This window comes from Miniopterus schreibersii (genome assembly GCF_964146895.1).
Source record: "Miniopterus schreibersii genome assembly, chromosome: 12".
NCBI lineage: Eukaryota > Metazoa > Chordata > Mammalia > Chiroptera > Miniopteridae > Miniopterus > Miniopterus schreibersii.
The window spans coordinates 41,489,114-41,508,040 of record NC_138112.1 but is presented as its reverse complement, the minus strand read 5'-3'; the positions used below and the strand labels follow the sequence as shown (position 1 = coordinate 41,508,040).

Here is an 18,927-nt window from a genome sequence, read left to right as displayed (position 1 = left end):
GAGGGGGAGGTGGAGGCGAGCCGCCAAGGAGCGGCCGGGTCTCAAAGTGCACCACCTGGAGCCGCGGCGGCGGCGGCACGTGGCGGGAACACCTCGGGCTGACCGCTCCCCACGCCCCGAGGCGCAAGCCGCCCGCGGCGGGCGGGGCGGGCTCGCCGTCCGACTCCGGCCGCGCGGCGGCGGGTGGGGGCGGGGAGGAGCGGGAGCCGGGCGCCGGGAGCGGCGCAGGCGCAGAGCGTGCCGCGGTTGTCAAACATGGCTGAAGCGCCGCCGCTGCCGCTACTGCTGCAGCTGGGAAAATGCTGAGCCCTCCCGGGCCCGGTGGGCGGCGGCGGCGAGGGCGGCGACGGGCAACCGCTTCTCGGGCGCGGCGGCGGTGGTCATGGCTCGGCTGGCCGATTACTTCATCGTAGTAGGCTACGATCACGAGAAGCCAGGTAAGGGTGTGGGGTGGGCGCCGCCCCCGGGCCCCCGCCCCCCGGCCCCGGCCGCTATCCCGTGGGCTGCGCCGGGCCGGGCGTCGCGGCGGGGAGGCGGGGAGGCCCCCGCGGGCCGCGTCCGAGCTGGGCGTCGGCGTCCGGCCTTCTGGGCCTGGCCGAGCCTCGCGGTGGGCGTGCGGGACCGGCACGAGGGGCGGGGGCCGGGGCAGGGGAGGGGAGGAGGCCGCGCCCGCCCCGGCCGGCGGCTCGGCTGGGCCCGCTGGGCCGAGTCCGGGTGCCGGGAGCCTAGCTCTGAGGGGGCTGAGTGCCGAGGGCAGCGCGGCGGCGCGGGCGGGATTGGGCCGGCCCCCCGGGCCGGGAGGGCGGCAGCCCACTGTGCTCGGTTCCTCCGGGGTGAACTTCTGCCCTGCATCCTGAGGGAGTGACGGGTGACGCGGGGGGCCGTCCTCTCCAGAAGGAAGTGCCGGGAGTCCAGGGCTCCCGCGCCCCGTGCTCCTGGGGGCGGCTCGGCGCGGCCCGGGAACGCGCGGTGCTGCCGGGGAGGGGGACGGACCCTGCGCTTCCAGGCGTTTCTAGGAAATGCGCCCTGTTACTTCAGGACTAGTGTGACGGTCATTTTAGAATGCTTCTGAACCCCGTCTTTTAAGTGAGGACAGCCCGAGGTGATCTTGTTGCACTTTAATGCGGCTTTTAATTGTTTTTTTTCATTCGTCTCAGAATTTTATTCATGAGGAACAGTTTGGCAAACACATTGCATTTTAGTTTAATTGATGAAGGTCTGAAACTTACGAGAATTCAGGGTACATGCACGTTTATTTCGTGCTTGTATTCCTTTGTACTACTGTGTAGCTAAGCATCATGTAATAAATTGAACGCGGGTAGCGCATCTATTTCTGGGTAATTCTGGCTGCACATTTGCAAGGAATTTTATTTAGATTTCAGCTAGACAGTCCCTTTATTTTTCAGAGGAAATGCTGAGACAGTGTTTTGCTGATGGTCATAGCTATTTGTAGCGTCAGAATACCATTGTTCTACCCACTCTTGGTCCACTGTTCCTTTCGTTCTTCCTCTCTTACTAACCTTTAATGGAAAATTTTATATTCTTTAAATCTTTCACCAGGTTCATGACTTCATTGAGGTCAACTGTTAAGAAAAGGGGTTGAGCTATATTTAAAGTATCTTCTGGCCCCAAAATTTTATGTATTATTTCCTAGTAGTTTTGCATAGTCTGGTGTTAGGAAGATGAACAATATGGAGAATCAGTGGTATTTTTAACATAATTTCATTTTTAGTGATATTGTTTTTTTCTCACTTAAAACAAAACTGGAAACGGTCACAAACTTGCAGAAACCTTGCAAGTATGGTGCAAAGAGTTTTTTCCCCCTGAAGCTGCTGACCCTGTCATCCCAGAACACTGTAGTGTGCATTTTCTACAAACAAGCATATTCTTCTACATAGTCACAATACAATCATCAAATCAGGAAATTAACACTGATACAGTATTCCATCCAGTTCTCGCAGTGGTTCAAGTCTTGTTTGTTTGTTGTTTGAGCCATTAATCTCTTTACTGGCAAACGGGCCCAGTTAGAATTATGTGTTGCATTTATTTGTCATGTTTCTTTAGTCTTCTTTAATCTGGCACAATTCCTTCATCTTTTTGACTTTCATAACTATGACACTTAGGAAGCTTACAGGACAGTTATTTTGTAGAATGCCCCTCTGTTTGGGATTATCTGTTCTGTTATGATTAGACACATCCGGGTTTATGTACTTGGGCAGGAAGATCATAGAAGGGATGCATCCTGTTAGTTGGTGCACAATTTCAGTTTGTCCCATTATTGATGATTTTCTCTTTGACTACTTGATAGAAGCAATGTCTGCTAGGGTTCTTCACTGTAAAGTTAATATGTAGTAGTTAATAAGTAGTTTTCGTGAGGATTGCTTGGAAACTATGTAAATACCTTGTTCCTCATCAAACTTCTAAGGTATTTCTTTATATCTGTATGACTCATGGTTTTCTGTGTTTTTAGTGGATTATATTTTGTTATTATTTATTTGGGTGTTCAAATTGTTTCTTATTTGGCCCATTCATGCTGGCTGCTGTGTCCTTATGACACGTCCCCATCATTCTTTGAGAGTGTCTTTACTTTTTGGCACAGGAGTAGGTTCTGGGCTTATCTTGTATTGACCTTATCTTTGTCCTGGAATCAACCATTTATTTCTCTAGGGAACCCTGGATCCTTCTAGTAGAGAAGGACACTTAGAAGCTAAGATCTCAGTGCCAGTGTGTTTATTGCTGTTGGTTTGTTACTGCTCCCAGAGCTGGGAAATATATGTCTGTACACACACTCAAATGCACATTCACACCTATATTACTTGTTTATATGTATATATTGAGAAGACAGTGAGTTCACACCAGTACCTCCAATTTCAGCCCAACATTCCAGGGTCCATTCTAGTTATTTCCTTTTTCATATTTGTAACATTTTTCTCTGTCAGTGAAAAATCCAGCTTCTGTTATCCTTAATATATTTACTTATTTGTTCAATCTTCCTGTATATTTAACTAGTTTCCAGTTTTGTGTTCTTACAAACTACTGTCATGCTGAGGAGAATAGATCTTGAAAACCACTGATTTTTATGACAGTTTAATTTTATTTTTTTTAATCTTCACCCGAGGACATGCTCAGAGAGACGAAGGGAAAGAGAGAGAGAGGGAAACATTGATGTGAGAGAGGAACATTGATCTGTTGCTTTCCGTACATTCCCTGACCAGAGATCAAACCCGCAACCCAGGTATGTGTCCAGGAGGACATTCAACCAAACTGAGACACTCTGCCTGCATGACAGTTTAATTTTGATAATTTGAAGTCAGGACTTCATTTTCCTGATTTTGCATTTGTATTATGGCACAATAATTAGGAAATACCATTTGTTTCCAATAGGTTAAGTTATTTATTTATCCAGCTATCTTTACTTGTCTTTATTTTTTTTCCTTTCTTTTACTGAGATTTGTCCAAGGAAAATTGATAATGACCACATAGGTTAATTCCTTGAAAAGGCTTTACTTTTTCCTTTTTGTTTACTTTTGCTGCCCATTAATACATTTAGAATTTCATCCATTTATCTAGATGGTATTTAACTTGAAGTGAAATATCAAAATTATTTGAGGTTTTGTATTTTCATATCAACCTGCTTAAGTATATTAGAGAAAGCATTTGAAATATTAGATATTTCATTAGTTTTACGCTGAGGTAAGCTAAAAGGTAAATTTATGCTCAATAACTGAAATAGCATAGTTTGAGACATTTTAAAAATTGTTAATTGGTTATTATTGAACTATTGTAATTTATAGTCATCCTGGGTTTCCTCCCCTCCCCATTCTGTATTGAAGTTGTTGGGGTTTCTTGGTTGCTGTTTGTTGCCACTTGTCAAGAACCATTTGGGATGCACTGATTTGACAAGTATTTATTGCTTTCCAGGCATTGTGCTAATGCTAGAACAAAATTAAATGAGTAAAGAGTAAGACTGTTCCTAACACAGTCATTAATGGAGACAGCCTTGAAATAACTAATGATAGATGAAGATGACAGACCCACTTTGTTGAGGAAAAAAGACTTCTTATGAGAGGTGATGTTCATTTTATTTTTTTTAAATATATCTTTATTGATTTCAGAGAGAGGAAAGGAGAGGGAGAGAGAGAGATAGAAACACCAATGATGAGAGAGTCATTGATCAAGTCCTCAACCCAGGCATGTGCCCTGACTGGGAATAGATCCCTGATTGCCTGGATCCTAGGTCGATGCTCAACCGCTGAGTCATGCCCAGCGGGGCAAGAGAGGTGATGTTTAAACCAAGTCATGTAGGGTGAGTAAGCATTTGCCCTGCAGAAAGGAGGGAGGAGGAGATTATAGGCAGAGAGAAAAACATGTAAATGTGTGAACGTCTTGTTCCAGGGGTGAAGAGAAGTGTAGTGTAGATGAGAATTTAGGTAAGCTATGGAATTGGAGTGGGCTGGGCCAAGATTGTGAAAAACTCTGTATATCAGACTCTCCAATTTAACCTGAATGTAGGCAGCGAGGTCTCTTGAGAAGTAGGGGTTCTTGAAAAGCAAGAAACAACATAGAAACGTGACTCAGATGGCAGTGGACTGGAGGGAGAAAGACCAGTGCAAGAAAACTCAGGAGCTTTTACAGTGGGATTGGAAAGGGAGGTATGGGTTCTAGAAAAATTGGAAAACTCAGATTATCAAATTGAGTAATGAATGGAGGTGAGGGGTAAAGGAGAAGGAATAATTGAGGGTACCAAAGTTTCTAGCATGGGTAATTGGGTGGGTAGTGATGCGTGAATGCAGATATGAATGCAGATATGCGTGAATGCAGAAGAAATGAATTTGGATGAGGGAAAGAGATTCCGAGCTTAGTTTTGGATATGTTGAATTAAAGGTGCCTGCCTATAATCAAGGTTGAGGTGCTATTTAGGTGTTAGGCATATGGGTCGGGAGGTTAAGAGAAGGTAAGATTAGATACTTAATTTGCAGTTACCAATAGCTGATTTTCAGGTACAAAGAAAAAAAAATGAGATTGTTCAGGAAATGTGTATAGAGTGAAATGAGGAGTGCCCTAAGAATTGAACTTAGAGAAAATTCAATATTTAAGAAGTAGATAAAGCAACAGCAGTTAGGAAACTGAATAGGAATGGTCAGTAGTAATGGAAGAGAATTGAGATAGTGTGGTATCATGGAAACCCTGGGTGTAGAGAATTTTGAGGAGAATAATGAATAAATGTCAAAAGCTCTGAAAATGGCATGTAATGATGACTAAAAATAGTATCTTAGTCCATTTGGACTGCTATGACAAATTACCATAGACTGAGTGACTTAAACAACAGACATTTATTTCTCATAGTTTTGAAGTCTGGGAAGTCCCAGATCAAGGCACAGGCAGATTCAGGGGCTCATGAGGACCCCCTTCCTGACTCATAGATGGCCCTGTTTTCACCACATCGTCACATGGTGGAAGGGTCAAGACAGCTCTCTAGGTCTCTGTTATGAGGGCTCTGACCCCATTCACGAGGACTCTGTTGTCATGACTTAGTCACCTCCAAATACCATCATTTTGGCCCCACCTCCACATGCCATCACGTTGCAGATTAGGTTTCAACGTAGGAATTTTGGGGGGACACAAACATTCAGTCTATAGCAAATAGGCTCATGGACTTGATAATTAGGTAGTGACTTTAGGATATTACAGTAGTGTTCAGGGGTGCAAAGCCAGTTTTGATAAATCCACATTCCCGGTCATATGCTATATAAACCTTATTTGGTCCTATTTATTGTATTTCATTTCTTTTTAGAAGCTGTCTATGACCTGTAACTCATAGCTTGTGGAAAGTGGAAAGAGGAGTTAGAGGTTACTTTAAAATTTCAAACCTGAAGGTCTGGGGTATTTGTGATACTGTGACTTAAGTAAGAAGATTGAAAATGTTTTTCTTTTAAAATTATTTACTTGTCTTTGTGGGTTTGGAAGATAATGGGTTTTAAGATGGGACAGGCAGGGGCTGGACACACAGAATTTGAGAATCATTAGAGTAGACAGAGCTATGGCACTGTGTGAGTGCCCTCAGAAAGTAGGCGTAGAGACAGGAATAGAGGACCAAGGACTGAGCTTTGGGGAACACGATTGCTAAGAGGATGGAAAATAAAAGGAACCATAAAAGAAGGGGTTGACGAGTTTGGGAGAGACATTTAGCTTTCCCCAATGGCCATTCTCCTCGATGGTGATTGAACCCCTGATTTTTGGCTACATATTTGGCCATACAGAAGAGAGGCTGTTTTCAGGTTTCTAACAGATATTAAACATGTGAATGCGTTCTGGCCAGGTGGATGTAAGTGGAAAGGATGAGTGCACTATCCCAAAAGTATTCTTAAAGGATGAGGGTGCGCCTTTCTAGCTTTTCTTTTTCCCGAGACTGGCCTGCTGATATAAAGACTGGAGCTCCAGCAGCCAACCGGGGCCATATAGGTAAGGGCCCACACCCAAGAAGAATCTGGATCCCTAATGACTTATAGTGGGATTGCCATAGCTGTCCTCAGGATTTTTTTTTTTTTAACATGAAAGCTAACTTTATAAGTTTACATGAAAGACATAACCACTATAAATTAGAGTTTTCTGTTTCAGAAATCCAGAGTCATAAGAAGCAAGGGAATATTTCTCAGTGTCAGGTGTGGCAGAGATCAGTGAGTTGTGCAGTTAATGAAGATCTTTGCATTTCATAAAATTTTAGAGTTGAAAGTTAACTGTATGGGTCATCTAATGTAACCCAATTTATGAATAAGGAACCAGTATGTCTCTTTACCCCCTTACCCTCCATTGTTACTTGTGAGTAGTTACACAGCTGTTCAGTGGCAAATCATGGATGAGAAGTTTCCTGATGTCTTTATTTCAGTACAACACACTGTCCTTTGAGAATTTACATCAAGGATAGTCTTACTCCAGAATTGTTTTATCTGGAATGTTGTATTGTAAACCAAGTTGCAAAATGTTAAGCAGGAAAAAGGATAGGAAGTGGAGGCAGCAGGTTAAGACCATTTTTTGACTCATTTGATATTTAGAGGTAAGACTATCTGGTTGGAGACCTAGCTGGTGTGGCTTGGTTGGGTGTCGTCCCATGCACTGAAAGAAAGGTTGCCAGTTCCATTCCTAGCTGGCACATGCCCATGTTGCAGGCTCAATCCCAGTAGGGGCATGCAGGAGGCAGCCCATCAATGTTTCGTGCTCTCACATTGATCTTTCTCTCTTTCTCTTCCTCTCTCTCTAAAAATCAATTTAAAAAATCTTTTTAAAAAAAGTATCTGGTCGAGAAACTTTGAATGCTCTCTCTTCAGTATAAAAAGACTTAAATTTTTTTATATCCCAGAGGTATCTGGCTGATTAGTGTTTAGTAAGACATTTTTCAATTGAATTGCAGAAATAGTGAGGTCCAAAGAGAGTTTTAAAATGTATAGGACAGATTTGAGCGTACATTGAAGCAGAAAGAAGAGTGGAAATCCATGGAATGAAAGCAGTTGATGCTGGAAAGGGTGGGGATATGTATGGGAAGAAAGTTCCTTAGGACTTGGAGTCTTAAACGTCTGTATACAGGATACAAATATATCATCAGTGAGCTCTGACTCTGCCCCTCTAGTCTGTGTAGGGGTTTGTACAATAAACTTGCTGTTTCACTTTTTTTTAAAAATATATCTTTATTGATTTCAGAGAGAGGAAGGGCGAGGGAGAGAGAGAGAGATAGAAACATCAATGATGAGAGATTGATCGGCTACAGCCCGCAAGCCGGGCATATGCCCTGACCGGGAATCGAACCCCGATGTCCTGGATCCTAGGTCGATGCTCAACCGCTGAGCCACGCCCGGCTGGGCGCTATTTCATGTGTTTTGGAGATATTCTATAATGGTGTACATCAAAACATATCAATGATCAGCTGTGGGGACTTTGTGGGAGGTGACAGGTCACATAGGCATATTGCAGAACCAGAAATCTATATATAAACTGCATTAATGGACGGAAGTATTGGGAAAAGATAGTGGTTAAGGGTGCTAAGAGAGTGGTTTCAGGATAAGCATTTAAATTTAATCTAAATAATGAATTCCTAAGAAATCTAACATCTCAAAATAACTTTTTGAGCAATAATTTTATGTCTCAGTTGTAGGTTAATTTATATATTATAGGTTGTTGTGACCAAGATGTTGTGATCTTCTTTAAAAATTGTTATAAAGCCTAGCCGGGCGTGGCTAAGTGGTTGAACATCGCTCTGTGATCCAGGAGATTGTGGTTGGATTCCTGGTCAGAGCATGTGCCCTGGTTGTGGGCTCCATCCCCAGTAGGGCTCGGAGTGCAGGAGGCGGCTGATCAATGACTCCCTCATCACTGATGTTTCTATCTCTTCCCTCTCCTTTCCTCTCTCTGAAATCAATCAAGATATATTTAAAAAAAAAATTGTTACAAAAATGAAGCCATTGACTAAATCCTTGTGTTGGTGGACTAGTATTTCTTAATTCTAAAACATTACCATCATCAAAACTGATCATTACATATCACAACATTTAATGTTTTATTTAATTATTGCTGAATTTGAGTAATGATTTGGGTTGTAAGTTGTTTATAAAGTGAAGGCTATTCATTTAAAATTTTCATTTCCATAATCTACATTGTGAAGGAAAAAATAACATAATTTCATAATTATTTTGCTTTTTATTACACTTATTATCTTGTGGAATTTTTCAGAAAGTAGTGTTCTTTTTCACTTATATCTGTAAGTTTTATATTGGTTGCTGAAAAAAAGAATGAAAAAATAATTTTGCCTGTGGAAATATTTCATACAACTGCTGCTTAAGTTTAAATGAATTTCAAAAAGGCTAGATTTTAAAAATTGTATGTACTGTTCTACAGACACTGATTATTTTGGAGTATGGGAACAAAAAGATTAAGAACAGAAAAGAAAAAAAGCTTGAGTTTTAAGGGAGTGTTAATTATAGGGAAGTACTAGAGAAATAATCCTTACTTTTGAAAATGTTTTAAAAACAGTACAATGTATTGTGTAATAGCTACAGGTTAGCTCTCTAACACTGTATTAGTTTCCTAGGGCTGCTATAACAAATAATCACAAACTTGGCTGCTCAAAACAACAGACACTCTCTTATAGCTCTGGATGCCAGAAGTCTGAAATCAAGGTGCTGGGAGGGTAGTGCTTCCTTCCTCTAAAGACTCTGCAGAAGAATCCATTCTTGTCTCTTCCAAGACTAGGCTTCCTTGATGTGGGGCAGCGTATTTCTAATCTCTGCCTTATCTTCACATAACCTTCTTTTCTGTCTGTGTGCATGTCTTCTCCTTTTATAAAGACATTAATTTTTGGAGTTAGGGCCCACCCTAAATCCAGGAGGATTTGATTGCGAAATTCTTAACTAATTACATTGACAAAGACCCTGTTTCCAAATTAGGTCACATTCTGGGCTTCTGGTGGATATCAGTTTCAGGCGGGACTATTCAACCCACTGCAAACACAATGGTTCTTGCAGTTTTTATAATGCTGGCTACTTTTTTTTTTTTAAATTCTCACTCAAGGACATGCTTAGAGAGAGGAAGCAGGACAGAGAGAGAGAGAGAGAGAGAGAAAGAGAGAGAGAGAGAGAAAGAAACAAACATTGATCAGTTGCCTTCCATACACTCCCTGGCCAGATCAAACCAAGGATCAAACCTGAAACCCAGGTATGTGCCCATCCGGGCGGCACATTTAATTTGGTTGTAGCTACTTGTACAGAAACTTTCTAGGTGTCTTACTTCATAGAATGAAACCCCAGTCTTCCAAGGTTGGCAATGGAAGGAAAGCCACCACTTCAGAAGGGTTAGCTTGACCTCAGAGCTCTAATTCTTCTATTTCTCTAGTGTTCTCATGGAATGGCACCTTTTCTTAACATTCTGGCCCAAATAACAACCTCCCCACCCAATCATTTCCCCTTTATTTGCTGAGATGCAACTGAAACAGGCGGAAACATTGAAATAAGACTTTTCCAAAGGCAACAAAACAAGACAAAAGAGTAATGAAGCCAGAGAGTGACTTAAATCAGTCATCTGGTTAGCAAGGTATAGTTGACTCCTTTTCTGTCTGTGGTCTCATAAGGGGATATTGTCCTACCTCGTTTCTGGCCTGTCGTCATGTGATGGAGATTACCTTTCCTTTCAACATGTCTCCTTAAGTCTAGGCCTTAGAGGGGGGCAAAATAGACTGTGCATTCCTGTTAGATCTATCTGTGGTAGGCAGTTAGATATGAGCGGAGCAAGGACCATAGGCCAGGTTCAAAAGGTCATTAGGGAGAAGAGCCCCTGGTGCCTAGCAAAGGGAGAAATTGGGGAAACAAGGGCCTCACTTGGGTGACACTCTCCCTGGGACCACAGCAAATAGAAGACATGCTTCCCCTATTACTTGGCCATAAAAAATAATGAAATCTTAACCATTTGCAACAGCATTGCTGGTCATGCAGTTTAGACCCCCTGACCTTTCCTCCCTAGAGATAACTTATAGGCCTCAGTTGTATTTCAGCTCCAGGCCCAGAAAATCAGCAAAACCAGACAAATGACATCACAGCTGGCCTTAGGATGAGCTGCATTGATTAATGACCCCTTGTCCTGGAGCCGACCAATAAATGGAGACCACTGAAAGGACCCACCTGGAAAGCTGATGAATATTCTATTGAGATCCTACGCTTAGATCTTTTAAGACCTCCACCCTTAAAAGCTTTAGGACAGAGGACTCAGAGTGTTCTTTCTCCTTGGAGTACACCCATGCCTTTCCCTTGCCCCTCTGCTTCCTCAACAGGCGTGTTACCATTACCTTCTTTTCTCCTAAGCTCCAAGGGCCCTTCTTTTGCCTCTGTAACTTGTTTCCTGAGCCCATTTCTTCTACCACTCACTTCTTCCACCTCTGATTTTCTAAATAAACTTTCTCTTATAGTTTGAGTCTTGACTCTGAATTCTTTCTTAGCCAGAACTCAAGTACTGAGATTGCTGAACTGAGGTCCTGTCCGACCCCACGGGTCTAACACCTGGTGCCATTCTGCCCTCCACCAACATATCTAAGTTCCACTTTACTGGTTTTAGTTTCCTGTCCAAGGATCTGTCTTTTCTGGATGATTATGCCAGGACTGTGCTTCAGGAGATATTTCATTTCTTATCTACAGGCCTTAAACTATAGTACCAACTGGCCTGCTGTATTAGAATTCAGCGCAAGAAAAAGAGATCCATAGGGAGGTGTGGGAGGAGGGCACCTTTGTATTTGTACCTGTTTTCCACCCGTGGTCTTAACATTGACAAAACTTTAATGTTACCTGGAAACATGGTCATAGCATTCATGTACAAATCAAAGCACAACTAAACAAGTATGTTTTTTGTAACTTCTAAAAGAAAAATAAGTTCTGTAGAACTGTGTGTTTATATATATTTAATACTTTGTAATTTTTCCTGTTTGATTTTAATCTGAACAAATAATGATACCATTTTTATTACTCAGTAGGCAATGTTAGTTGAAGCAGTTTTTTTGTTTTTTTTAATATATCTTTTTTTTTAAAATATATCTTTATTGATTTCAGAGAGAGGAAAGGAGAGGGAGAGAGAGAGACAGAAACATCAATGATGAGAGAGTCATTGATCAAGCCCACAACCTGGGCATGTGCCCCGACTGGGAACCGAACCCCGATCACCTGGATCCTAGGTCAACGCTCAACCGCCGAGCCACACCCGGCTGGGCTAAAGCAGTTTTTTAAAAAACAATAGTTTAAGCCTCAAACTATCTAAGTACTGGACCGATTTAATTTGTACAGTTAAAATTGAAGGAGTGATTTCTGAAGGCTGTTTATCCTATTGTTTTCTTTTTACTCTCTTGTATAATGGGTCTTTTTTCCCCTACTAATGATAAAACAGTAATTAGTCACCAAAGGATCTAATTTAAAAGCCAAAACAAAACTGCATAACTGGCCTTTTCTCCTATGAACATATTATATAGAGGCTCAGTAGGGATTGTTTATTTTTAATGGATAATTTTAAAGACATGGTATAGTAAAATCACCACATTGCCAAGAGTGATTTGTATTTGTGTGTCATGAGGTTTGAGGCTATTAAAGTAATTGTTGAAAGACAAGGAAGTTTGTGAGTAGCTGATAACTGGCAAATGAGTAAGCCTCAACTATGGCGAAGGACTTGCCATTCTCCTAAGGAATCAAGGTGGTTCTCCTTGACTTTGCAATTGCTATTCCTTCGTGTGTGTGTGTGTGTGTATGTACACATACACACACACGCACATAAAATCATAGAATTAATTTTTATTAGCTACAAAGTTTTAACATAATTTAATGTACATATAATAATTTTAGCAATTAATCTCTTATGATTAGACATTTTGGTTGTTTCTAAATTTTTTGCTGTTATAAATAGTGCTGTGATGAGTCCTCCTAGCTAAATCTTTTCATTCATCTTTAATTTCTTGAAACAAGTAGATACAGAGAGAGGTAGTAAAGTTTAGTAGATAAAAGCATGGGATGGAGCCAGGTCATCTGGATTTGATTCCTGGCTTTGCCTTTTAGTAGTTCTGACCTTAGACGAGTTGTTTAATTTTTCTCTGTCTTAAGTTTCTGTATCTATGAACTGGGACAATAATAAATAGTAGTATCTACCTCACAGAGGTAGATTATAAAGATTAAATGAGTTTATTTTTGTAAATAATTTAAACAGTGTCTGGCACACAATAATAGTGTAAGTTTTAATTCCTATAAGTAGAATTGCTGGGTCAAAGGATATGTACATTTAAATGAACATGTTAATTTTCTGCCCAGCCTCCCGTCCTTTGGGAAGCATGTCTTCTTTAATTTAACTTTTCAATTACAGTTTATATTCAGTATTATTGTGTATTAGTTTCAGGTGTACAGCATAGTGGTTAGACAACCATGTACTTTACAAAGTGGTACCCCTGATATTTCAAGTATCCACCTGGCATCGTACATAGTTATTACAATATTATTGACTGTATTTCCTATGCTGTACTTTACATCCCTGTAACTATTTTGTAATTACCAATTTGTACTTCTTAATCCCTTCACTTTTTTCACCCAGCTTCTCAACCCACCCTCCCCTCTGGTAACCATCAGTCTGTTCTCTGTATCTGTGAATCTATTTCTATTTTGTTTATTTCGCTCTTTAGATTCCACTTATAAGTGAAATCATGGTATTTGTTTTTCTCTGACTTATTTCATTTAGCTTAATAATACCCTCTAGGTCCATCCATGTTGTCGAAAATGGTAAGATTTCATTCTTTTTTTATGGCTGAGTAATAGGATAAGCATGTCTTCTGTTCGCTATGGTCCCAGGGAAAGCATCACTTTTAGTTACTCCCACCCCTTACCTTAAGCTGGGCCAATTAGAGCCATTTCTAGGTCTTTTCTTTTGGAAGGAACAACAAAGTCTCTTTTTTTACAGGGATGACTAAGGTAGGACCCTGTGAGAAAGCTGGGGCTGCCAATGTGTATTTTACTTACTGTGTTTTGTGAGTATATCTAAATACTGAACAAAGGCTAAGAAAGTCCAAAAATGAGAGAGAGCGCTTCGGAAACATCATTTAACTTCTTATTCCAGCCACTCCTGAAAGTCAAAAGAACCTTTAAAAAAATAATTTTGAGGTGTTTGTTCAGTTGTCTTCCAGAAAGATTGTGTAAATTTATACCTCCATTTCCTTTAGGGGGATTTTAATTAGGAAAAAAAATCACTTAAAAGTGATTGCTTAAGCAACAACAGAAGAAACTGCATAGTTTCACAAAGGTGAGAATGCTAAGGGACTGGATCAGGAAGATCAGAGCATATACTTAATTCCAGTCATGTCTCTGAAATATTATAAATTACTACTTGTCTTTGGCCTTTATTATGTCCTAAGACTACTTAAAAACTAGGAATCTGAGTTCTAAAAATTCCAAGGTCTTACCTTTTGTATTTGTCTGATTTATTGAGGCTGAAAGAGTCCCTTGAGGACATGATATAAATACATCCCAGTGTTCTATGAGTAAAGAAATCTTTGAAATTGGAAAAAAGTCCTTTCAGCAGAGAAAATTCTATTATTTTAGCAGACTGCTTTACCTAATGGGAGGTGAATAATAATTTACTGAGTATTTATTGAGTAGTCAGATTTGTAGGGCTTTCTTTTGAGTGATTTTTCTAATAGATTGACTTAGGAAAAAGAATTTATATTTTCCTTTGAAAGCCCATTTCCCATGGTTGAGACCAGTCTGTATGTGATTTCTTTTTCCTTGATTTATTGTAACTCTCTGTACTTCATTAATTTACAAGGACAATTAGTACCATGATTTGAAGAAAATAACTTGTTTGGGAACTTGACATCTCAAGCTTTCTCCTTAAAGCAAATATTCTTTTGTTGTAGTTTACTTAAAATGTAACAGTTAGCCCTGGCTGGTGTGGTTCAGTTGGCTGGGCATTGCCCCTTGCACCGAAAAGTTGCCAGTTCGATGCCCTGAGAAGGCACATGCCTGGGTTGCAGGTTAGATCCCTGGTAGGTTGTGGCGGAGGCAGCCAATAGATGTTTTGCTTACATTGATGTTTCTCTCTTTCCCTTTCTCTTTCTCTCTCAAAAAAAATCAATTAAAAATTTTAAATGTTAGATTTAAAAATTTGAAATGGAAGATTCTTGTTTAAACAAAATAACTACTTTCTGGTCAAGTTTTTAAGTGAAAAAAAGATCTGTTTATAGTTAATAACATCTGCTTGTAGGTAAAAATATGTCCTTTGTTTTTTCCAACTTAAGCTAAGTCTAGTTCATTTAGACAGAGAAATTAAGTGTCAGAACAAACTTGGAAAATAATAGTATGAAAATTAATTTGCAATGGAAATTAGGAGTTGGAACTGGAATGAATTTTACAAATGCTTTATATAATTGTCCCACGCAGTTGTATGGAATTTGAAAAGAATGTTACTTGTTTTTCTTTTGAGACATGTTTTACCAAATAACTTTAGCCTGAGTAAACTAAAATCTATACAGGATTAGTTTAATAAAACTCATTTTTTTAGAGGAAAGAAATGAGAGAGAGGGAACAACAGTAGGGATTTATTTAGGGTAGTAAAAAACTGAAGGTTTTTGAAAATACAAGTTAACTGTATTACTAAAAAACTGTATTACCCTCTTCCCCTCCCCCCAAATCCTTTTCATTGCTATTGCTCAGATTGTGTGTTTGAGGAATGTGATTGTAGAAGAATGAAGGATATTTGAAAACACTATAGCATTTGCTAAAGTTATCATAATATGTTTCAGGAGATTATATAATAGTCTCTGGCCTTTTTTAATTGTGTGAAAGATGGGACACATAATTTCTATTAATGGATGCCATTTATCAAATACTATATGCAAGGCTTTATTTAATTTTATTAATTTCTCACAATAAATATATAAGGTAGGTTAAGTTACCGAGACTTGGAGGCATTAATTTGCTCAAGGTTATACAGCTGGAGCTGGTGGTATCAGTATCTGAATCTGGGGTTTTTTAAGTCTAAGGCTCATATTTTTAAACTGTGCACAAATTCTCTGTTGAAACTAGGGGATCCCCAGGTAAGTATATTATTTAATTATTTATTTGAGAAATGCTTATTGACTATAACGTGCCAGGCACGTACAACTAAAAATAAGCCAGATATCAAATGCTCTTTTACAGGTTAGACCAGCAATTTTTTTTCTTTTTTTCTTTTTTCTTTTATTGATTTTAGAGAGAGGAAGCTGGGGGGGGGCATGGAGAGAGAGAGCGAGAGAGAAACAGAAACATCAACGTAAGAGAGGAACATCGATTGGTTTCCTTCCAAAAGGCCCCTGACGGCATGGAACTAGAAATCTGGGTATGTGCCCTGACTGGGAATTGAACCCACCACCTCTTGGTGTACGGGACCACACTCCAACTGAGGGTCCCCCCTCACCCCCCGCCAGGGCTAGACCAGCAATTTTCAACCCGTGTCCCAAGTCACACTAGTGTGTGCAAGAATTTTTAAAACATGCAATACCTGACTGTTTAGTCAGGGGCACTGGCCTTTTTCCCCTTAGATTGTCAAATAAAAAAATGACAGCCAACATAACAATAGCTGTCTGGTGTGAATGAATCAAAATCCTACCTTTTTTTTGGTCAGATTGGCAAAAAATCTATTTTTTGGTGTGCTGCTGAATTTTAGTAATTAGTTTATGTGGCATGAGATGAAAAGGTTGAAAATCACTGGGATAGACTAATAGGAGAAGAGCATTTAGGAAAAAGCTGGACTCTTCTGCTTTAAAGAAAGGTTTGCAGCCTTTCATAAGGAATGCCAAAAGGCTTCCTTTCAGCCATTCAGTCAAGTGGCTGTTAAGTGATTGGGTAGGGGGAGAGAGATATTGGCTTTATTCTTAAGGAAATTATCTAAATTTTGCTATGCTTGATCAGTCTCACTAGCAGAGAAAGAAAATTCCTTTAAAATACTAACACGCATATCAGTATGAAACCTACAAAATTTGTAACGATTGGGTGGTTTTGGACAGCTCTAAGACATCAAGAAGACACTAGTAAGGTAATAGTAGGGGCGAGGAGGTGGGACTGCCTAGAGAAAAAAATCCGCCGAAATGTCTCACAGGAATTGGAAACTCAGCAGGTTTAAGTAAACATACCTGGATCTGACAGACCTTTTCCTCGTGATCATTCACCCAATTCAGAAACTTGCCACCCTTTTCCCTTTCTCCCTCACTTTAACTTCAAAGTGTTATATTTTTCTTCCTAAATTTTTCTCCCATTGCTCTGTTTCTGTTAGTGGTTAGAGTGTTGGCCCACGGATTGAAGAGTCGAAGGTTCGATTCCCAGCCCCCGTCAGGGCAGGTGCCGGAGGCAACCAGACAGTGTGTCTGTCTCGCGTGGATGTTGCTCTCTCTCCCTCCCCCCCCACTCTCTCTAAAAATATCAATGGGAAAAACATCCTCCGGTGAGGATGAACAAGACAACAGCAAAAATAAAGTACGTAGTTTTGTCCAAAAGTTACTGCATTTCTCTTGATATTAGTAATTAAGATTTCTATAGTTTGCATTAACCATAGTTATTAATATTTTAAGGATATAATAATCTTTCTCTTGGTCATTTGTACTTGGTCTGAGGGCAGCAGCTATAAACAGAAAGTAACTTGTAGTTTTTTCCAGAGTATGTCATGACAATCCAGATAAAACAAAAACAAAAACAAAGCTTGTTTGAGTATGTGCTATGTCGGATATTTCTAGCTTCATGGTTTTTCTTTTGGGGATACAAATATAGAATCATTAAAATTACTATAAAATATGAATGATATGTGCTTAATTTACTTTTGTCCAATACATAAATGTTGATTTCTTATGCTGACTTTTTTTAAAAATGAGGATAACAGAAGTTTCTGAAATGTTTTATTATTGGTCTTTAACAAGTATAGAAAGAATCTATAAAATGACGAGATTATAAGGTCCTATATGTATATTGTGCATAATTTTTGAAAGAGGAAAGTAATAAAACTTCTTTAGGATTAATTAAATGTTTTATTGAACAATGAGAAAATGTTGATCAGTTTTAAAGAATGTCATCACTTTTTATATAAGTGTTTTCCCATATATGTTTCTTATATGGTCATAAAATTATAGACTCCATATAACTCTCTGAGGATATCTTTATCATCAGATAAAGATCTGAGGCCTCTAGTGCCATAGCTCTTCAGAGAATATTTTGAGAAAGCATCAACCAATTCTGTCTACGCAAGTGAATTCATTAGTTAAGTTTAGTAGGCATAGGATATTTCGTTAATAATCAAGGATTCAAAAAATCAAGGGCACTGGGTTAAAAGTTATCGTGGTTTTATTTGGGTTTTCAGTGTGTATGTTTGTGTGTTTGTTGTGTGTGTATATATATGTACATATATATACATGTATATATTTATATTTTAGTTGACTGACAGGTTGTCTTTTGGACATTATGGTTTGTAAGAGAATTTATACTTACATACAAAGCATAAGCAATAGATTACTACAATCTTATCTGTCCCCCCCAATCAAAAAGAAGCCCCCAGGAGGCTTACCCTCTATTTTATAACTATAAGACAATATGTGATAAGACATAAAATTACCAGATGAATGCTATGTGCAGTAAGATTAGTGTTCAGAATGCTGAGGATTACAAGAAAGGGCTAATGGAAATAATTGATTTGGAGTTGAACCTTGAAGGATTGGGTAAGGTTTTTTTTTTTTTGTTTCTACATTTGATTATGAAAAATTTCAAAGCTGCAGCAAAGTTGAAAAGTTTACAGTGAACACAGCATGCCTACTACCTACATCATACAATTAATATTTGACTATATCTGTTTTATCACATATTAATCAAGCTCTTCATTCCTTTAGTAATGAATTAAATTGTTGATATCAGTGTACTGCCCCAGAATGAGTTTGGCATACATATCATGAATTAGAAATCAGTATTTTTTGACCTTTTTCTTTTTTAAAATATATCTTTATTGATTTCAGAGAGAGGAAGGGAGAAGGAGAGAGAGAGATTAAACATCAATGATGAGAGAGTCATTGATTGGCTGCCTCCTGTATGTCCCCCTCTGGGGATCGAGCCCGCAACCCGGGCATGTGCCCTGACCGGGAATTGAACCGCTATCTCCTGGATCCTAGGTTGATGCTCAACTGCTGAGCCACGCCCGGCCAGGCAACCATTTTCTTTTGATGTAAAATATACATATAGTGAGATATATAAATCTTAAGTTTACATTCCTGGAAATTTTGTACATCTTTATAACCCAAAGCCCCATCAAGGTGTAGTATAGTACCATTACCCCAAGTTGTTTCCTTTTGCTTTTTCCCCCGTCAGTTCTTTTCCCCACCCTCCCAGTGGTAGTCACTGTCACTGTTTTGATATTTTTTTG

General features: G+C 39.6%; 1 protein-coding gene across 5 annotated transcripts in view; it reads left to right on the top strand.

Annotated features, from left to right (window-relative positions):
- The first annotated feature begins 230 nt into the window (after positions 1 to 230).
- SBF2 (SET binding factor 2) overlaps positions 231 to 18,927 on the top strand; it is a 313,138-nt gene continuing 294,441 nt past the window's right edge. For 4 of the 5 annotated variants that reach the window (XM_081154292.1, XM_081154291.1, XM_081154295.1 and 1 more), the window contains exon 1: positions 231 to 437. In XM_081154292.1, the coding sequence (XP_081010418.1) occupies positions 383 to 437 (55 nt within the window). In that variant the 5' untranslated portion in view covers positions 231 to 382. The remainder of the gene's footprint in view (positions 438 to 18,927) is intronic. The other variant, XM_081154293.1, reaches the window with a different exon arrangement.